This window comes from Pipistrellus hanaki (assembly GCF_964339955.1).
Source record: "Pipistrellus hanaki genome assembly, chromosome: 13".
Classification (NCBI taxonomy): domain Eukaryota; kingdom Metazoa; phylum Chordata; class Mammalia; order Chiroptera; family Vespertilionidae; genus Pipistrellus; species Pipistrellus hanaki.
The window spans coordinates 28,189,838-28,209,344 of NC_140515.1; the positions used below are offsets into that span (position 1 = coordinate 28,189,838).

General features: G+C 37.3%; 1 protein-coding gene across 3 annotated transcripts in view; it reads left to right on the forward strand.

The window, feature by feature from the left end:
* Window positions 1-19,507, forward strand: part of ATG7 (autophagy related 7) — a 206,095-nt gene that overhangs the window by 85,899 nt on the left and 100,689 nt on the right. For all 3 annotated transcript variants that reach the window (XM_084902576.1, XM_084902574.1, XM_084902575.1), the window contains one exon: window positions 14,911-15,033. In XM_084902576.1, the coding sequence (XP_084758702.1) occupies window positions 14,911-15,033 (123 nt within the window). The remainder of the gene's footprint in view (window positions 1-14,910; window positions 15,034-19,507) is intronic.

Sequence of the window (19,507 nt, forward strand, 5' to 3'; positions counted from 1 at the left end):
ACAGATTTATCTTCAATCACAGTGCAAGTGGATTAAAAATAACAAAATGGCTTACTGGTAAATAACATAAGTAAGAAAACAAAAACACACTGCATCATTTGGCTATAATGGAGGAGTTAAGAGTTTTATTTCACATCTGTTCTTGGCCTAATCACTTATTGCTTCCTATTACTGAAATTATTCCAGTAGGCATACATACCTGAAAAATGAGACCTACGTCACCCTATTACACTCCCTGCACAGGGACTACCAGTCCCAAGAAATGGGCCCTTTCCCAGAGTTCCCTGGGGGGGCACTGTGCGTGTTTCAGCTCTGCTAAGCTAGCTTAGAAGAATAGTTAACAAGTTCTTGGGAAATTGCTTCAGATCTCACAATGTTTTCCTCTTAATAGCCTCAGCAATAGCAAATTATTGTCCTTTGAGAGTAGGTTTGATTTTTTTGAAAAAGCCTAAAGTAATTTGAATCTATGTGTTGTGAATAAAGGGTAAGAGCAATTTGCAAGAAAAAAATTAATAAAGAACTGGAAGAGCTTCAAATAGCTTGTGGGTCTGAACAGGTGAGATGCCAGTTGAAGGGACTCAAAGCACACTACCTCATTTCCATGCCATAGAAATGAGCTTTAGAGAGAATGCCATCTATTAACTGTGTGACCCGTGACAAGTATCTCAGACTTCCTGAGATTCAGTTTCCTCCCAGTGGAAAATAGTTAAAATACCATTTTAGTGGCAATGACGATTAGATGAGAGCTTCTATGCTGAGTGTCATGTAGCTGGCTCTCCATAAATCTTTTTGAAAGCTCCTTTCTACAAGCAAAGATCAGGTGCCATTCCCATTTCCTCTCATAAATGCACTCACCTTGTGATTTAGTCATAAACTCTCCATTTTTAGAAGTTGACAAAAAGGGAGGGGAATGAAAAAGATGAGTAATTATTTTAAAAGGGCATGGCTTTAAGAGCTGAGCAAATACTCATCTGCAGATTATTAGATTCTTTGTCTTTTTCTTTACTCTTCAAGTAGGCTTTTGATATTGGGGTTTCATTATTAACCAAAATGAAGCCGAGGTTTAATGTTCCCACGAGTGTGCACTCGGAGTGGAGGTGAACTCTCTTATTTCCTGAAATATCTGTGACCAGTGTCAGGCTCACAACTTGCGGGATGAGCTGATATAAACTTAGGGAAAGACTTCGCAGTTGTGTTCCCTCTGTACACTCAGCAGCAAGGCCATAAGAGACCCAGGAGAGCAGTTCTGTGACAGCACCAGGCCTGCTGCCTATCACTGCAGTTGCTCTTGTCTCTGTCCCACCCTGCTTCTCAGAAGCCTTTCTCCAGCCTTGCTTTTTCTTGCTGTTACTATAAATGGGTTGGAACCCAATAGAACATGAGCAAGAAGCACCAGCTGCCTTGGCTTAATCTGTTCAAGTGCTGCACTAGATGCTCAGACTAGAGTTTTAAAATTATATGCATCATGCAAACAATATACTTTAAGTATATATGGGTACAGAATGATTGAAAATGAAAAGACGTGGAGCTTCTGGGTTATGAAACACAGAGAGACTCAGAGGAGTGGCACCCCTTCAGAAAACATGGGATTTCTGTGTCCTTTCCCATACCTTGCCTTATGCGTCTCTTCCTGAGCTATGTCCTCTTACAGTAAACTGGTGATTTGGATTAGCATGTTGGAATCTGGTAATGATTTTTAGGTGTTCTTCCAAAGACTTGGAATTGTTTCAGGCAGAGCACAGTATACTAAAAACTGAGCAATAAACAAATTCAGCAGCATCCATTGTATCACAATGTCTGTGAAATACGTGAATTAGTGAAAAGTTTTATGATTCAGCTTTTAAGTATCATCTCACTAAGGCCCAGGGTGGAGGAGGGATGGTATTCAAACTTGCCAATTTCATAGTTCCCTTTTGACTGTCAAGATTGTGCTGTAGTTTTAAGAAAATACCCTGGCAAAATCTGTAATATTTCAGTGAAACATCCACAAGAAATTAAAACTTACAATGAATCATTTGATTCACTTTTTTTTCTGCAATGAATAATTTTACAGAAATTACTTCAAAGTTCAGGGAGAGACTCCAAGACTGAGACAGAAACAACCCAATATTATTGAGAATTCTGGGTGATCAACTGATGTTTCTGGAACGAGCATTTATTGATCACTTAGGATTATCACACAGGCTTTTATGTAGGCATGCCATGTATGATCCAAGCAGCCACAACAAAATTCACAGGAATCTATAATGCCCTGCTTGATATCAAAAGCAAAGTGCAGCCCTGGCCAGTGTGGCTTGGGTGGTTGGAGCATTATCCCATACACCGAAAGGTTACAGATTTGATTCCCAGTCAAAGCACATAGGTAGGTTTTACGTTTGATCCCTAATTGGGGTGCATCCGGGCAGCAACTGATCTTTCTCTCTTTCCCTCCCTCCCTTCCTCTTTCCCTCCCCCTCTCTGTCTTATATAAAAGAAAAAGGAAGGGGTGGGAGAGAAGTCAGTTAAAAATATATATTCTTGGATGAGGACTATAAAAAAAGAAGAGTATGGAAGTGATTATCACACCAGTGAGTATCTCAGAGGCAAGTAGGGCATCGTAATTGGGAAGTGGCTTTGTAGAAGTGGCTCTGATGTGCTGATGTTCTTGACTAGTTGGGAGTTATACAGAGGTTGGTTCAGCTATAATATTTTAAGCTATATGTTAAAATTGTCTGTGTTATTTCACAACAAAAAAGGTTAAAGTGACATAGGCAGCATCCATTGTATCACAATGTCTGTGAAATATCACAATGTCTGTGATACAATGGATGCATGCAGGTTTTTGTAGGCAGCCTCATAGTTTACACTGTTCTTTTTGCAGACAGAAAGGGTCTCAGCCTGGCACACAGTTTTTCAGAGCATGCTCATCCTAGCCTGAAGGTTTCCAATGCAAGAATTTCCAAAGAGTAAAGGTGGCTTACTGGTAGATCATACAACTCAACAATCTTAGGCCAAAAAGACTGAATCCAAAGAAACCTACCTAGACCACACCTAAATTAAGCCAGAGTATATGTTCTTTTTGAAATTGAGACTCAACTATCTGTTCCCTCTATGTGGAGCACCCAAATACATAAGATCCTAAATTGATAAATAAATGATTGAAGAGGACTAGGTTGAAGACAATAGAAAATGGGAACTGTGGCCGAAACTGGTTTGGCTCAGTGGATAGAGCATCGACCTGTGGACTGAAAGGTCCCGGGTCGATTCCGGTCAAGGGCATGTACCTTGGTTGCGGGCCCATCCCCAGTAGGGGGTGTGCAAGAGGCAGCTGATTGATGACTTTCTCTCATCAATGTTTCTGACTCTCTGTCCCTCTCTCTTCTCTGTAAAAAATCAATAAAATAATTTAAAAAAGAAAGAAAGAAAAGAAAAAAGAAAATGGGAACTGTGGCCAGCCAACGCTCAAATTCTCTCTCAAGGGCACCTACAGCCCAACTCTGGCTGACTGTTGTGTGACTTGCAGAAACTTGGAAATAATGTTGCCAGATCTTCTGATTTTTTTTTTTTAAGCGTAGGTGGAAATCTGAATTTTAATGTGAAAGTATCTGATTTTTAAGTGTTGATTCAAGCATATTTCCCCCAAAATACTCCAGGAATCAAGCAAACCTGTGTCTAGGCTATTTCCAGGCAAACTTTGTTAATTTATGGCAGTGACCTCAAGAGCTATGCAGATGTACAATAAGTAGAGAATAATGTATAAAATAATATAATCAAGTTCCTAATTTTCTCAATGGAGCTTGCTTGCCAAATATGTGCTTATATAATTCTCAGTTCCAAAATTAAAAGAAACTTGCGGAACCAAAATTCACACATTCCAAAAGTCACTCTGGGTAATGCTTTTTTTGAGACCTGGCTCTCTTGCAGGGGGATTGAAAGATTTTTACCATTAAGAACTTGTTAGCCGAAACCGGTTTGGCTCAATGGATAGAGTGTCGGCTTGGGGACTGAAAGGTCCCGGGTTCGATTCCGGTCAAGGGCATGTGCCTTGGTTGTGGGCATATCCCCAGTAGGGGGTGTGCAAGAGGCAGCTGATCGATGACTCTCTCTGATCGATGTTTCTAACTCTCTATCTCTCTCCCTTCCTCTCTGTACAAAATCAATAAAATATATTAAAAAAAAAAAACTTGTTAAAGGGATTGACAAAAACTTGCTAAATAAACAGTAATATCTCACCCAAAGTAATTTTTTGGGCAAAAGAGCTAAAAATGAGTTTTTAAAGTTAACTTAAAGGGAACACATGGATTTCTGCATGGGTTGAATCTTAAGAGAAAGTGCTCCTGTTTAGGTGTCACAGGCATTTCAAAGTGCAGCCCTAGGACCCTCAGCATCAATGTCATCTGGGAACTTGCTGGAAATACAAATTCTTAGACTCCACCCTATACCCAATAATCAGAAACCCTGGTTATTGGGATTATTGGTGCTAAGCTCTCTGATTTTTAACTAGTCCTCCTTGGATTTCTGATGCATGCTTCATTTTGAGAACCTCTGCTCTGTAATTTTTGTGTTTTGTGACTTATTTTGAGGAATTACTTTAGAAAGTTGTACTTTGTTATATTAAAGTTTCAAGTGTATAATTTAAAATCTTTGAAACCTTCCAAATGATCCTTCAGAGTATAGCTTCAGTTTGTTATAGTCAGTAAAAAATATTTGATTTTTTTTTAAATGACTGAGAAAGAAATGTTGCATTTCTTAAAATTATATTTTAAAGTGATATTGGTATACAGTAGATGCAATTATATCTTCTTTTTGTCTTTCTCAACTACTCATATGATGAACTAGTTACATTTTCAAGGATATTCAAAAGCAATGGGAAGGTAGTAAAACAGAGGTGATCAAGAGATTGTATTTTTTAGGCAGTAGGCATTTCAGCTTGTGTTCAGATGAGAATGTGGAGAGAAAGGGATACAGTTCTTGTCTTATTCCTTCTATTTAGATAATGGATAAAATTAAAAGAGGTCAACTCCTTTTTCCCCCTCAACTTGATTTTAGAAATTAGTATGCTAATGAAATGGCAAATAAAATAAAATAAATTAGTGTATAAGTAATCTTGAGACCAAAGAATGAATATCACAAGTGCAAAAATAGTTTTGTGTGCATTGTGCATTACAGTGGATATTTGGTTATCTCCTTGACAAAAGATGGCACCCCTGTACATCCTGTTCAGTGCAGCATTATTCACAATAGCTAAAACATGGAAGCAACCCAAGTGTCCATTAATAGACGACTGTATAAACAAAATGTGGTCTATCCATACAATGAAATATTATTCAGCCTTCAAAAGGAAGGAAATTCTGACACATGCTATAATATGGATGAACCTTGAGGACATTATGCTAAGTGAAGTAAACCAGTTATAATAAGACAAATACCGAAGGACTCTATATAAATTAGGTACTTAGAGTACTCAGATTTATAGAGACAGAAAGGATAATAGTTGCCATGGGCTGGGGGCGAGGGAGTAGTGGGAGTTATTGTTTAATGAGTATAGAGTTTCAGTTGGGAAAGTTGAAAAGAGTTCTGGAGATGAATGGTAGTGATGGTTGCACAGCAATGTGAATGTACTTAATGCCACTGAATTATACTTAAAAGAATAAGATAGTCCTAGTCAGTTTGACTGAGTGGATAGACCATCAGCCCTCATACTGAAGGGTCCTGAGTTTGATTCCTATCAAGGGCATGTACCTTGGTTGCAGGCTAGATCTCAAGCCTTCGGATCCCCAGCCCTGGATGGGCCGCATGCAGGAGGTAACCAATGGATGTATCTCTCTCACATAGATGTTTATCTCTCTCTCAGTCTCCCTCTTCGACTCTATCTAAAAATCAATGGAAAAATATCCTCAGGTGAGGATTAACAAAAAGTAAAATATCTTTTTAAAAAAGCAAAGATAAGATAGTAAATTTTATGTTATATGTATTTTACAACAATAAAAAATTGGGGTGGGCACAGCTGGAGTGGTTCAGTGGCTGAGCATCTACCCAGTTAGGAGGTCACAGTTCAATTACTACCTGTTGAGACACATTCCAAGGTTGCAGGCTCAGTTCCCTGTGGGGATACCTATTGTTATAGTATCTATAATTTATTTTAAATATTCAGCGCTTTGAATATTTATTCTACTACTTTTGGCCCATATGGTTTATGATGAGAAATTGGTTGTTAATTGTTAACAATCCCCTTTACATGGTAGGTCATTTTTCTTTTGTATTTATTATCCCTTTGTCTTTTGACAGTTTGATTATGGATGTGTCTGGGGATGGATATTTTTTATTCTACTTAGAATTGAGCTTGTTGGATATATAGATTAGATTAATGTTTTTCATTAAATTTTGAAAGTTTCCTACCATTATTTTCTCATATATGGTCTCTAGTCTTTTTTCTTTTCTCTCTCTGCTTTCTTCTGGAACTTCCACCATGCATATGCTGCTGTGCCTGATGGTATCTCGTGGGTATATGAGGCACCGCTCATTGGTTTTCTTTTCCTTTTTTTTTTTTTCTTTCAGTTTCTCAGACAAGATAATCTCAGTTGACCTCTTTTAAAATTCACTGATACTGTCTTCAACCTTCCCAAATCTGCTATAGTCTTTTTAGTGAATTTTTCAATTGCACTTTTCAGCTCCAGAATTGCTCTTTGGCTCTTTTTTTTTTTTTTTTTCTTTACATTTCTATCTCTTTATTGATATTCTATTTTTCCATACTTATGCTTTCTTTTAGTTACATATACATGCTTTCTTTTAGTTCTTTGAACATACTCAAAATAGCTGTTTTAAAGTCATTATCTAGTAAGTTCCTCAGGGACAGCAATATCAACTGTTTTTGTTTTCTGTGTATGGGACATACTTTCCTGTTTATTTGTGTATCTTGGCCATTTTTGTTGATGAGAACTAGATATTTTAAATACTATAATGTGGCATCTTTGGAAATCATATCCTCCCATCTCCCCATGGTTTACTGTCACTCTTTGCTGCTGTTGTTTTTGTTAGAGACCTATCTGAATTCATTCTATTTATTTTGTATTCATTGTCCTGTGCAGCCATGACATTTCTGTTTCATTAGCTTAGTGGTCATAATAATTGGACAGATTTTCTTAAATTCTTGGAAGGAGTAAGTCTTCCCAGTCTTTTCTGAGAGGCCTTATGTGCCTGTTGAAGCTTGTTTTTAATGTTCAGTGAGGCAGTTAAAAATTCTGTGTTACTTATCATTTCCTGTTTTCACAAGGTCTGCTAGAGATGAGAACTTAGGACCATCTCAGATCTTTTCTGAGTATGTGCACAACTTAGGGCATGCATCTAGCTCTATGCATATGCATGGTCTTCTAGAATCCTAAAAATATGGTATTCCTTAGGTTTTTCTTTAAAACTTTTTTTGTTAGCTAATTATTACTCCCAACTGTTCACCACCACCTCAGGAGATCGTGATGTTAAACAATTGCCCCTGATACTTTTCAACACTGGCCCCAGGAAAAAGGCTTTCATTCTGAGTTCTAAGTTAGGTCAAATAAAGACAACATGCAAGTGGGGCTTCCTTCCAAACAGGTGACAATTTTCTGAAAATGGACTTGGAGCTTATTCAAACCTCTAATCTATTCCCTCCAGTGGGATGCCAGACTGGCTTTAACTGTGATTGTATGTTAATTGGTTTTCAAGGCCATAGTTGATCTGGAAGACACATGTGTCTTCTTGTCGTATATTTTCTATACTTAGCAAGCCTTATATGGTGATTTAAACATTACATTAAAAAACTAGTAAGTGCAAAGAAAAGGTAATAAATTTATTGTGTTTCTATTGCCCTTTGTAAATTCTTCTTGTCTGTGATTGAAATCATGAACTCTTTTTTGTATCTCAATAGGTGGGGAAATAGGCCTGGAGTTGCATCCCCATTTTAGAGGTTAGCAAGCAGGCTCAAAAAGACAGTGTTGTGCTGTTTTTCCTAGTGTTGCCAAATTATAGTGGTTGCATGTTGACACACACCCCCTCGACCCCAATTCTCATTTTCTTTTTTTTCTGCCCAGTTGGCTTCAATAGAATTCTGATTTTGGTATGTGAAGATACCTAGATGTAATAGTAGTTGGTTCTTTTTAGTACAGTTGTGTGTTGCATCCTAAGAAGTTCCATTAAAATGCTGAAATATTACATTGTCAGTTATCTCAGTTTTAAAGCTATTTGATGTTTTACTTTGAAGTCATTCTCATCTTCTAAATTACTATTGTGCCCATTTTGCATTTGGATGCCTTAGAATAATGCGCGCTATACAGTGACTTTAGGGAAAGAACAAGAGAATTATCTGTTTTATATTTTTGACATGTCAGTAATTATCCTGATTAATGCTATAGTTTTTGACATACTATTACTTATCTTGAACTGATTACATATCTTGAACTCAGATTTGTCCCTTAAAAAAAAAAGAAGTTTGGCCTTGTAAATTCTGTTTGTATCCAATAGTGCAAGTTAACAGCAACAGATATAGTTAGGATGATAGTTTCATGTTTCCATATGAGGCTATTTTCTCATCCCATTATCTGCTTTATATCATTGACATATATAGAAAGAGAAACAAAGTTATTGAACATCTGGTTGCTATTTAAAAATGCCATCAACTCCTGATTACCAGAGATAGTGAATCAGAGCATTTCCTTCAATTCCTTTGTCAGCTCAATGTTCCTTGGGGAGTGGGGGAAGAAAGCATCATAGAGAGTGGAATTAATCAGGGAAGACTTCTTGCAATAATTGATAACTTGAGCTGATCTTTGATGGAAATAAAAGATCTCGTTTAATGCAATAAGGTCATTTGAAGTAGGGCAACACCAAGAGGGAATGAGAAAGGAGTTGCAACTTTCCCAAGGGGTTGGTGCTATGGAGGAGCCGGAAGCAGTGAAGGTGGTATGGTAATGTTGTAAGGGCCTCCAAAACTGGGGCTTTTTCTTCTTTGATCATCTTTTATTATGATAGGTATCACAGGACAGCAAGAGACAGAACTGATCAAGGGTTTCCTGGTTTTATTAGCAGCCTTTCCCATTCTTTATCTGAAGTGGGACTGAAATCGCTTACTTTGCAACAGTTCTGGAGTACAGAAGGTTTTGCCTTCAACTTGGAGCAAAGCCCTCTGCAAACCACTGGGTGACTATCCCTAAGTGGAGAGTGTTTTGACCTTCCTTTTGTGGATTGTTGTAGGATGGGAATTAAGGATCCTAGTGGCTTCCATACTCTTTTATTACCCTATCTGAGACATAGGGAAAGATTTACCTACATTTTTTTAAGAAATCAGGACACACATTTTAAAAATATCCAGAACAAGTAAGTACAATTTCTGAACAACAGAGACTTTAAGAGTTTTGCGAATACTGCATGTTTTCTTTTCCCTTTGAAAATACACAGACTATTTTTTTTAAATAGCATACTCAGTTCCTGGTGTCCTATTTATGAATAATAGACAAGAGTTGTGAGCTATGAATTTCTTATGCTTCGCATGAAATGAAAAACATTTCATAGTATTGTTAGAAGATTGTAGACACTATGAAAATCAGTCTTTAGAGAGCCATCCGAAAGTAGAGGTTTATGGAGGGACTTAAATGCCTAACAGGAGAGTATGGGTTTGATATAGTAAAGAATCACCAAAGCGGGAGGGGGGGGGGGCGGCGCAGCAAGATGGAGGTGTAGAAAGACCCTGAACTCAGTTCCTGAACTCAACACTGAATGTACACTTATGTATGGAGCATTTCTTCCTGAAGAAGAGCTAAGGGGTGATTGAATAGCTTCTTCACCAAAAAGAGAGAGAGATATAGAGAAAGGTAGGAGAGACAATATGTAGTCATCATGGGAGTTCTGCCCAAATGGTGTGACCTACAGTATGGATATTACTGAGAGACCACTCCCGCACACTTGCCTGCTCTGGGGCACAGTAAGGAAAACTGTGCCCATTAGGAAAGGATCTATATCTTTATACTAATGGTGTCATTATTATTTCTCTACTTAGCAAACTCTCCCAGAACCCTTGGAATATTTATATCTAGAATGTAATTCACTTAAGAGGTGTAATACATTTTATGTAGATTGACAGGTTGTTGCAGTGCTCAAATTCATTATTATAGTACCTTGCTTTTTGTTTTTGGATAATGTAAAACACATGTTTTTCCCCTTTAAGATGGTTAAGCTATTTGGGGTGGGAATGGGAGGGGGAATCATGGTATCTTTTATAAGCTGCTTATACTCATAACAGATTAACTTCCCAGCATATAAAGAGAATACTGGAAAACCCTTGCCTGATTAAATATGCCCCTAGAGGATTATGTTTTTCCACATATTTTTCAAGCAGAGCTATTAATAATGTTTCAGCATTAAACTTTCTGTACATCCCGATTATGGGGAAGGCCTTTGCTCATTCTGTCCTTGCTATTAGTTTTTCCACTGTCCAGATTTGTAGCACCACAAAATTACCTGTGGAAACATAGGCTTAAAAACTGAAAGTTTAATGAAGTCTAACACATTCTCATCTCTGGAATTATTTCAATATTTTTTCAAATTTTTGGTCCATTTTTCAAACTAATTTCTTCTTTTGCCTTACTGGAAGCCTGGCACCAAGTAGCTATTTCATGAGCTTAGTGGTTCACTTAGAATAAATGACCACTAAACACAGCATTTATCATTTCAAACAAGATCATTTAATTTCCATGCACATTTTTTCTGAGATGACAGTGCAGTTTGCAAGAAATCTTATTACTGAGAGATTCAGTTATTAAGTGCCTTTTTATCCAGGCAATAGATTGTTAAATTAGTTTACTGTGGTTAATCAGCCAAAGACTATTTTGTATATACCCTGAGACATCACAGCCACCCCCTAGTCCTCCATCCCTTTGGGATCCTAGTCTAACTGTTCCCTCCTTCTTGCAGGTCTTTTCTTACCAACCTTGGGTTCCTTCTTGGTATTCACCAGCCCCTCAATTTCTTTTTCACCCTTATCCTTTGAGCCCCCAAGTTTAGATGGGTCTTTAACCACCTTTCTTTGAAAGCTTATATTTTCTGTCCTGGGCAGGGGCCTCAGATTGCTCAGAACTCTTTCAGTGGTGCTGATCAGCTTCCTTTCTCACATTCCCCGCTCAGCTGTCCCAGGTCATTACCACTCTCCTCAAGCTCCATGGCCCACTCCATCCTTCTCTGTGATAGCATATGATTTTGTTTTGTTGCCTGCTGTTCAGATCCTAATTATCACTGCAGCTGCTGTGCTACCTGTGGCTGAGAGAGGACTGCCCCTCTTTTCAAGCTCCAACTTCATCAGGACTTTAGAGTTCTTTCTTTTCTTCCTAGACTTCTCCACCACTACTGGGGTTGGGGGATGACGGGGATACTAAACTAAGATTTTAATCTTATTTTAACAAGTAATACATGCACTTGGTTTAAAAACTCAAGTTGTGTAAAAGAATATACAGAGGCAACTACTTGATACTAGTTATGGGTGTATATTCTCTCAGAGATGATATATGCATAAACAAGCATATGCAGATGTAAATTTCCTTCTCTTCCTCTCTCCTCCACTTTTATTTATTTATTTTTTATGGACTGAATGCTTGTTCTTTTTAATCTTATTTTCTTGATTAAGTTATTACATATGTGTCCTAATCTCCCCATTACCCCCCAAGTCCCCCCCTCCCCCCACTCATGCCCTGACCCCCTGTTGTCTATGTCCATTGGTTAGGCTTATATGCATGCATACAAGTCCTTTTGTTAATTTCTCTCCCTTACCCCCATCATTTCCTACCTATTCTCTGAGGTTTGATGGCCTGAAAGATACTCTATCTCTGGATCTGTTTTTGGGCCTGCTTCCTGGGTCATAGAAAGCTTCTTGCAGTATCCTCTTATGGCAGAAGGGGAAATAGAGCACTTTGAGGATCTTTTTGATAGAGACACTAATCCCATTCATGAGAGCACCACCCTCATGACCTAATTAACTTCCAAAGACCCTACCTCCTAATACCATGATACTGGGCATTTGGTTTTAATATAGAGCTTTGGAGGAAAATAACCAAAAACAGATCCACTTTTATTTTTAAAACTTTAATACTTCAGCCCATAGTGTAGGCATTTTTAATATATTCTGTATCTTGGAAATTAGTTTATATCAGTACTTATTGGAACTGCCTAATTCTTTCTTGGGTGAAAGGGAACAGTAATTTTTTTTGTTTTTGTTTTTTTGTTGTTGCAATTACAGCTTACATTCAGTATATAGAACTGCCTCATTCTTTTGATGGATCTAGATTATGTCCTTGATTGTAAATACACCTTGATTTAGTTCAGCAGTTCCCTATAGAAGGGTAGTTGTTTCTCATCTTTTGTTGCTTCACATTGTGTTGTGGTGATCATCCTTACACATCAGTCTTTGTGCATCAAGCTAGGCACAACAAAAATAATGTGGGCATGCTGCTTCAGACTCAGCATTCCTATCATCAGATTTTCTTTAAATGTTCACTTTGTAAAGTGAAAGATAATTGAATACTAAAGAATACTATAAAAAAGGAAAACCACAATTCTCAAACCCTCAAAAAAAAAAAAAGCATTAAAAAAAATATTTGAACAATCTGAACTGGAATTGCTAGATTGAAGGGTTTACCTGCGAGTGCCCTACGTTGGGCTGCCAGTTGTGAATGACCCCTCCCCCCCACATCACACATGGTTCCGGGTTCAGGGTTTGGGCTTTGGAGGAGGCTCCATGCAAATGGAAGAGACTAGACAAGAAATTATAAATTTGGGAATATTGGGGGCCAGGCAGAAGCCCAACTCCAGGGGAAGGACTTCACCCCACTCTGGCCTTGCTGTCCCTTTTATTAAGACTATGGGATACACCAATGGCAATTCCAATAATAGCCAATCAGCAAGAATTTACATAAAATTAGAAGGTGGAAGTTTCCTCAGCTACCATTATCTCAACTAAACTGTGGGTGGTTGTCTCTGATCTTTCAGAGCTTCCAAGGTTGACCAGCCTTCCGGGTTCCTTGTCCACACCTCTCTGCTAGTGCAGGCAATGGGCCAATTCCAACATATACCATTTTAATTTCTGAATGGAGAAGCTATCATTTTTTTGTATGTGTGCTATATTGCTTCTGTAACCTTTCTATTTATTTGTAATTTATTGCATTTATCTTCAGTGTCTGCTATCTCTTCAGTTCATCTCTTTATTTCTTCTGAAATCTGAGAGAATTTCTGAGGCATTCTAGTCACTGTTTGCTTTCTGCAATTCACAGTTTCTGTGATTATTGAATTTTTAAGCATATTATAATCGTCTTTTTTATTGCTTTGAAATACTTATATGTTCTTATGTTGTTCTGTCAAGATTGCTGGCCTTTTACCTTTTGACCTTTTTTAATTGAAGGACAATACAAAAGGACACCTTTGTTCCCAGCACCCAGATAAAAAAAGAAAAGCAGATACTAACCACACCCTAATTCCTCCCTTGTACTCCCTTTCAATTTCAATCTTTCATGGTTAACGATTCCTGATTTCTAACACCATAGATTTCATCTTGCTTGGTTTTTTCTTAAGTGCTATATAAAAGTAATCATACAGTACATACTGCTTCTCCCTTTTGTTTAAGATTATGTTTGTAAGAATTATCCATATTATTGCATGTAATTGTATTTGTTTTCATTGATATAGTATTCAACTACATGAATAAACCAGTTTGCTCACTCATTCTACTATTGGTGGGCACTTGTGTAGTTTCTAGTTGGGAACTAACCTATATAATAAAAGCCTAATATGCTAAGTGTGCAACCGTTCGACCAGTAGCATGATGTGCACTGACCAGCAGGGGGCAGGCATTCAGACCGGTAGATTAGCTTGCTGCTGGGATCCAACCAATTGGGACTGGGCAAAACAGGCTGGATATGCTCTAGAGCCCTCCCACAGTCCCTCCCCAGCTCCAATTGTGCACCAGTGGGGTCCTTTCGCCAAGCCTGAGTCCTCTTATGATCTGAAACCCCTCAGGGGATGTCAGAGAGCCAGTTTTGGCCCAATCCCTGGAGGCCAGGCCGAGGGACCGCACCTGTGCAAAAATCCGTGCACCAGGCTTCTAGTCATCAATAGTGCCACTATGGACACTTTTGATTGGGTCTTCTGATGCACATATGCACATATTTTTTTGTTGGGTGTATGTATCCAGGAGTAGATTTTTATTTTTATTTTTATCATGGCACATACAAGTATTAAACCTCTAAAGTGGTTGCCTTGTTTTGTATTCCCAGGAGAATGCTGGTTGTTCCAAATCTTTGCCAGTACTCGGTATTTTCTGTCTTTTCCATTTTAGCCATGCTGGTAGCTATAAAACAATATTACAGTGATAAAAACAAATTAAAAAACAATATTATATTATAGTTTTAGTTTTTATTTCCCTGATCATTAGTAATGCTAAGCAACTTTTCATAAGTTTATTGGCCATTTGGGTCTCCTCTTTTGTGACATGCCTGGTGAAATTCAGTTTTACATTTTAAAATTATTTTTTAAATATGTTTGGCTAGTCAGTAGGTCCCATTTCCCATCCTTCTGTCCCTTCCCTACTCTTTATTCTTGTAAAAAAAAAAAAAAATGTTCTTGGCTCTTCTCTTACCTGCTATTTTTTTCCTAAAAAGTAGACTTTAAAATTAGTAACCCAACTTTTCTAGAACTTTTAGTGAATTTGCATGTAACCTATTTTGAGAAAAATTGTCATCTAAATTGAAAAACATGGTAAATATTAAACCCTCCCATTTTTTTTGCCCAACAGATTGGTTATCTCCATATTTAAGGGTAGTTTTTGTCTCATTTTTGACAAGTGCTTATTAGAAGTAAAAAATCTTTTAATATGCATTTAAGACCTACAGCCCCTCTTTAAAAAATGTAAATGTTTTACAGGTTCTTGATCAATATGAACGAGAAGGATTTCAATTCCTAGAGAAGGTGTTTAATTCTTCACATTCCTTCTTAGAAGACTTGACTGGTCTTACATTACTGCATCAAGAGACCCAAGCTGCTGAGGTAAGAATAAAACAAGCTTTATGTGCTGAGAACTGATGTGTTTCAATCTTATTTAATATTTAGATTTACAGAGAAGAAAGGAAACCATTAATTATGATCCTCCACTCCCCCCTTAGAACAAACCCTTTGCAGTTGCTGGATGCTGATGTGTGCAGATTGTTGTATAGTAGGTCTCAAATTCAAAAAATTGCTGATAGGGGAAGTACAGGTTATTGATTCCTAAGCACCTATTTCTTGCTGAAAATCAGTCCTTATGTCCATACATCAAACTGCAAGTCAGGGAAGACATTGGACTCTGGCACTGTTCTGCAAAGAACATGCCTGGCTTTTATTTCACAATTAATCAGTCTTGGTAGGCCATTGAACCCTACCATGAAATGGCTTCCTTGATTACAACCTAAGAGAGTTACATGTAGCTTGGCGGTTTGAATATTTTGCAGATCTTAATTTCCTGTGTCACTATAATCATAAGTGTTTGTTTTTTTTAAAGACATATAGTTATTATGTTCTTTTTCATATAGTTACTTTTTTTTTCAACATATAGTTACTTTTTTTTCCCCCCAAATGCTCACTGTTCTTAGAAAAGGTCATGCGGTATATAGTGTGGAGCTATTTGTGTGTCACTTGGCAAAATGGGCACCTTCTCAAAATGGTTGAATGATATTAAATCAACATCTTTCTGCTCTGCTACCTGGATGAAAAAACTCTAAGGAAAAAATGTGACCTGCCATAGCATTTCCACAAGCTACATAAGGAAAGCCTGTGTCCTGCAAAGTTGCCATTAGTCCGATAGTTTGAGTCAGTGATTACCGCCCCACTGCCACCCCTTCCTGGGGTTGTGTATTCTCACCATTGGGGGAGGCCCCACCAGTCAGTGAGTAGAGAGTCAAGCCCAATGTTGGACCAGCTGGTGGTAAAAAGGCTACTGTTGGGAAGATTGGAGCTAGCACTGAGTATGGGGAAATCATATGAAAACACCAGTCAAATCCCTTGAAGCTTCTAACAGATTGGGATGAGAATTTTAAGCACACCAAAGACGAAAGAGTACACCTGTAGTGCTAGACTTAGAACTGAAACTGGTTCTTCTTTAACTTGCTTTGGTTTTGTTGTCCTGGGCATTCAACAGCTACAGTCTTCCACCGATGACCAGTAGTTAGACCCACATATGGTCTCTTAGTTTCAGAAGATAAATGGCATCTCGGCAGGACTTTTAAGAGACTTTCAGATTTCCCCCAGAATTTTGACTGGGTTCCCAGAGATGGTTCAGAACTTTATGTTGATCACAGCCACCATATTGTCTTTTGAGTAGCAGTGTACTGCCTGATGATAAGAGGAAAAAAACAGGTCTTTTCAACCTTATAATCACTTGTTTAGTTGGTTGGGGGAATTTTTCCAGCCAGCTAGAAATAATTCACATACTTTTCTTTAGTTGGCTAGAAGAATTGAAACTTGAAATTGACCCCATATTTCACTCTTTAAAACAGAGCAGATGTTAAAATAATGGGCGCATTTCTTGATTAACCCTGACTGACTTGCATTTTAGTTGGTCAAATATTAACAACCTTTTAAAAGACCCCAGAATGTTAAGACAATAGGGACTAAAGAGATGGTGGGCAGGATAAGGCATGGATTCATCTACAAGTCTGATTTTTCTTTTTGAACTTTTCCTCCATTAAATATATTTATAGTTTTGGAACCATAAGCCACACATCAAATTTTTTATTAAAGATGGTAAACTGGTTGGCCTATGAGCCAGATATGGCTTGCAGGTGTGTTTTGTTTGGCCTGCTCTGTGTGTTAAATTCTGAATAAAGCCAACATTTTAAAATTATGGGTTTTACATAAAAATCAGAATTTTCCTATTTATGACTTCTTTAAAAAATCAGATCTGGCAACACCCTGCCTGCATTCCTAAATAGTGATGGTTATCTGGAGCCAAGAAGCAAATTGTATAGATAAATAATGTACTTGATATGAAATTTAAAGATATAGAAAATACTCTATGTGGAAAGGAAATCATCTACGCTTTTCCCTGACCACTCAGTTTTCTTAGTGGAGACACAATGTTGTTAGTTTCTTGCCCAAAGGTATTAACATATTATTTATATATATTTTTAATTTCAGTTGACATTCAGTATATTTTATAATAGTTTTAGGTGTATAGCATAGTGGTTAGATTACTATATAGTTTATGAGCCAATTTTCCCAATAATTTAGTATCTACTTGGTACCATTTATAGTTATTATAATATTACAAATTGTACTTCTTAATTCTTCCACCTTTTTTTTTTTTTTTTACCCAGCCCCTCACTTCCCCTTCCATCTGGCAACCCTCAATTTGTTCTCTGTGTTTTATTTATAAATCTATAAGTCTTGAGGTTTTGTTTATTTTGTTCTGTAGATTCCACATATAAGTGATATCATATCATGTTTGTGTTATCTGACTTGTTTCACTTAGCATAATATCCTCTAGGTTCATCCATGTCATCACAAATAGTAAGATTTCATTCTTTTCATTGACTGTGTAATATTTTATGTAATATTATGTAAAGAAAATGTGGTACATATGTAATCATATATATGTACCACATCTTCTTTATCCCCTCATCTATGGGTTGCTTCCACGTCTGGACTATTGTAAATAATACTGCAATGAACATAGGGTGCATACATTCTTTCAAATTAGTGTTTTTAATTTATTTGGATATATACTCAGAAGTGAAATTGCTGGATCATAATGTAATTTTCTTTTATTTTTTGAGATAATTCCATACTGTTTTACACAGCAGCTGACACCAATGTTCAGTCCCACCAACAGTGGGTGAGGGTTTACTTTTCTTCACATCCTCACCAACGCTTGTTTATTGATATATTGATGGTAGCCATTCTGTAAAATGTGAGGTGATATCTCATTCTGGTTTTAATGTGCATTTTTCTGATGATTATTGATGTTGAACATCTTTTCATATGTCTGTTGGCCATCTATGTGTCCGCTGTGTAGAAGTCAGGTCCTCTGCTCATTTTTTAATTGGATTATTTGGTGGTTTTGTGTGCGTGTGTTGACTTATATGAGTTCTTTACAAATTTTGGATATTAACCTATTATCAGCTGTCTTCTCCCATTCAGTAGCTTGTCTTTTCTAGTTTGATGTAGTCCTATTTTAAATTTTGTTTCCCATACTTAAGATATATCAGAAGAAATATTGCTAAGAAAAAATGTTAGCAATTTTACTGCCTGTGTTTTTCTTCTAGGAGTTTTATGCTTTCTGGTCTTACAATTAAATATTTAATCTACTTTGAGTTTATGGTATAAGAAAGTGGTCTAGTTTAGTTTTAGTTATTTGCATATATCTGTCCAATTTTCACAGCACCATTTATTGCATAGACTGTCTATACCCTGTTGTGTGATTTGTCTTCTTTGTCATAGATTAATTGACCACACAGGTGTAGTTTTATTTCTGGGCTCTCTATTTTGTTCTCAAAGTTTTTTAGGTGATGCTCTCTATTTAGATGATGCTTTTTAGTTGATGATCCTTATAAGTTTTGGAATTTGCAGCTCCTATCTTAGAAAAAGATCATTACTTTCCTTAAAAAGCTCTAAATAGGACTGTTTTTAAAAAAATATTTTTTATTGATTTTAGAGAGGAAGGGAGAGGGAGAGAGAAATATAAACATCAATGATGAGAGAGAATCATTGATTGGCTGCCTCCTGCACATCCCCACCAGGTATCGAGCCCACAACCAGGGCATGTGCACTTGACTGGAATCGAACCTGGGACCCTTCAGTCCATAGGCCAATGCTCTAAGGCCCGCGGGCCAAATCCAGCCCGCCAGGCCTTGCAATGTGGCCCGCACCGCGCTGTCATCACTGCACTCCGCTGTCAGTTTATGACATTGTCAGTTTATGACTGTTCAGTAAACCATTCGGCCCGCGATTTAGGCTGGATTTTAGATTTTTGGCCCCTTCTCTGATTGAGTTCGACACCCCTACGAGTCTATCCCCTCAGCCAAACCAGCTAGGGCTAACTAGGACTGTTTTAAGATAATGCTCACTAGATGACCTTACAAAAACAAAAGACATTTTCCTGCCTGCATTAATTACATTACTGTGAAAAATGTGTGTAAATGAGTAAATAAATATATATTAAAAAAACACACATATCTGTGTAAAAGGTTGTGTTTTGACTTGCGTATCTGATTCCCAGTACATATGTAAATGTTCAGTAATCACAGTATAAAATTCTGCATTCCATATAGAAAGATCCCAACTTATTTATTTTAGCAATGCAGTGAAGAATGCCCAATTAATTCTTATCTAGGGTAACTGTTTACATGCATCAACATTGGAATTGCAAAAGATTCAACCAGATAAATATATATGACAGTATCATTTTATACATTACTTATAAAATGTATATTTGTACAAATACTGTTTTTGAAAAAGAGAAGTACTGAACATCTTTTGAAAATTGAAT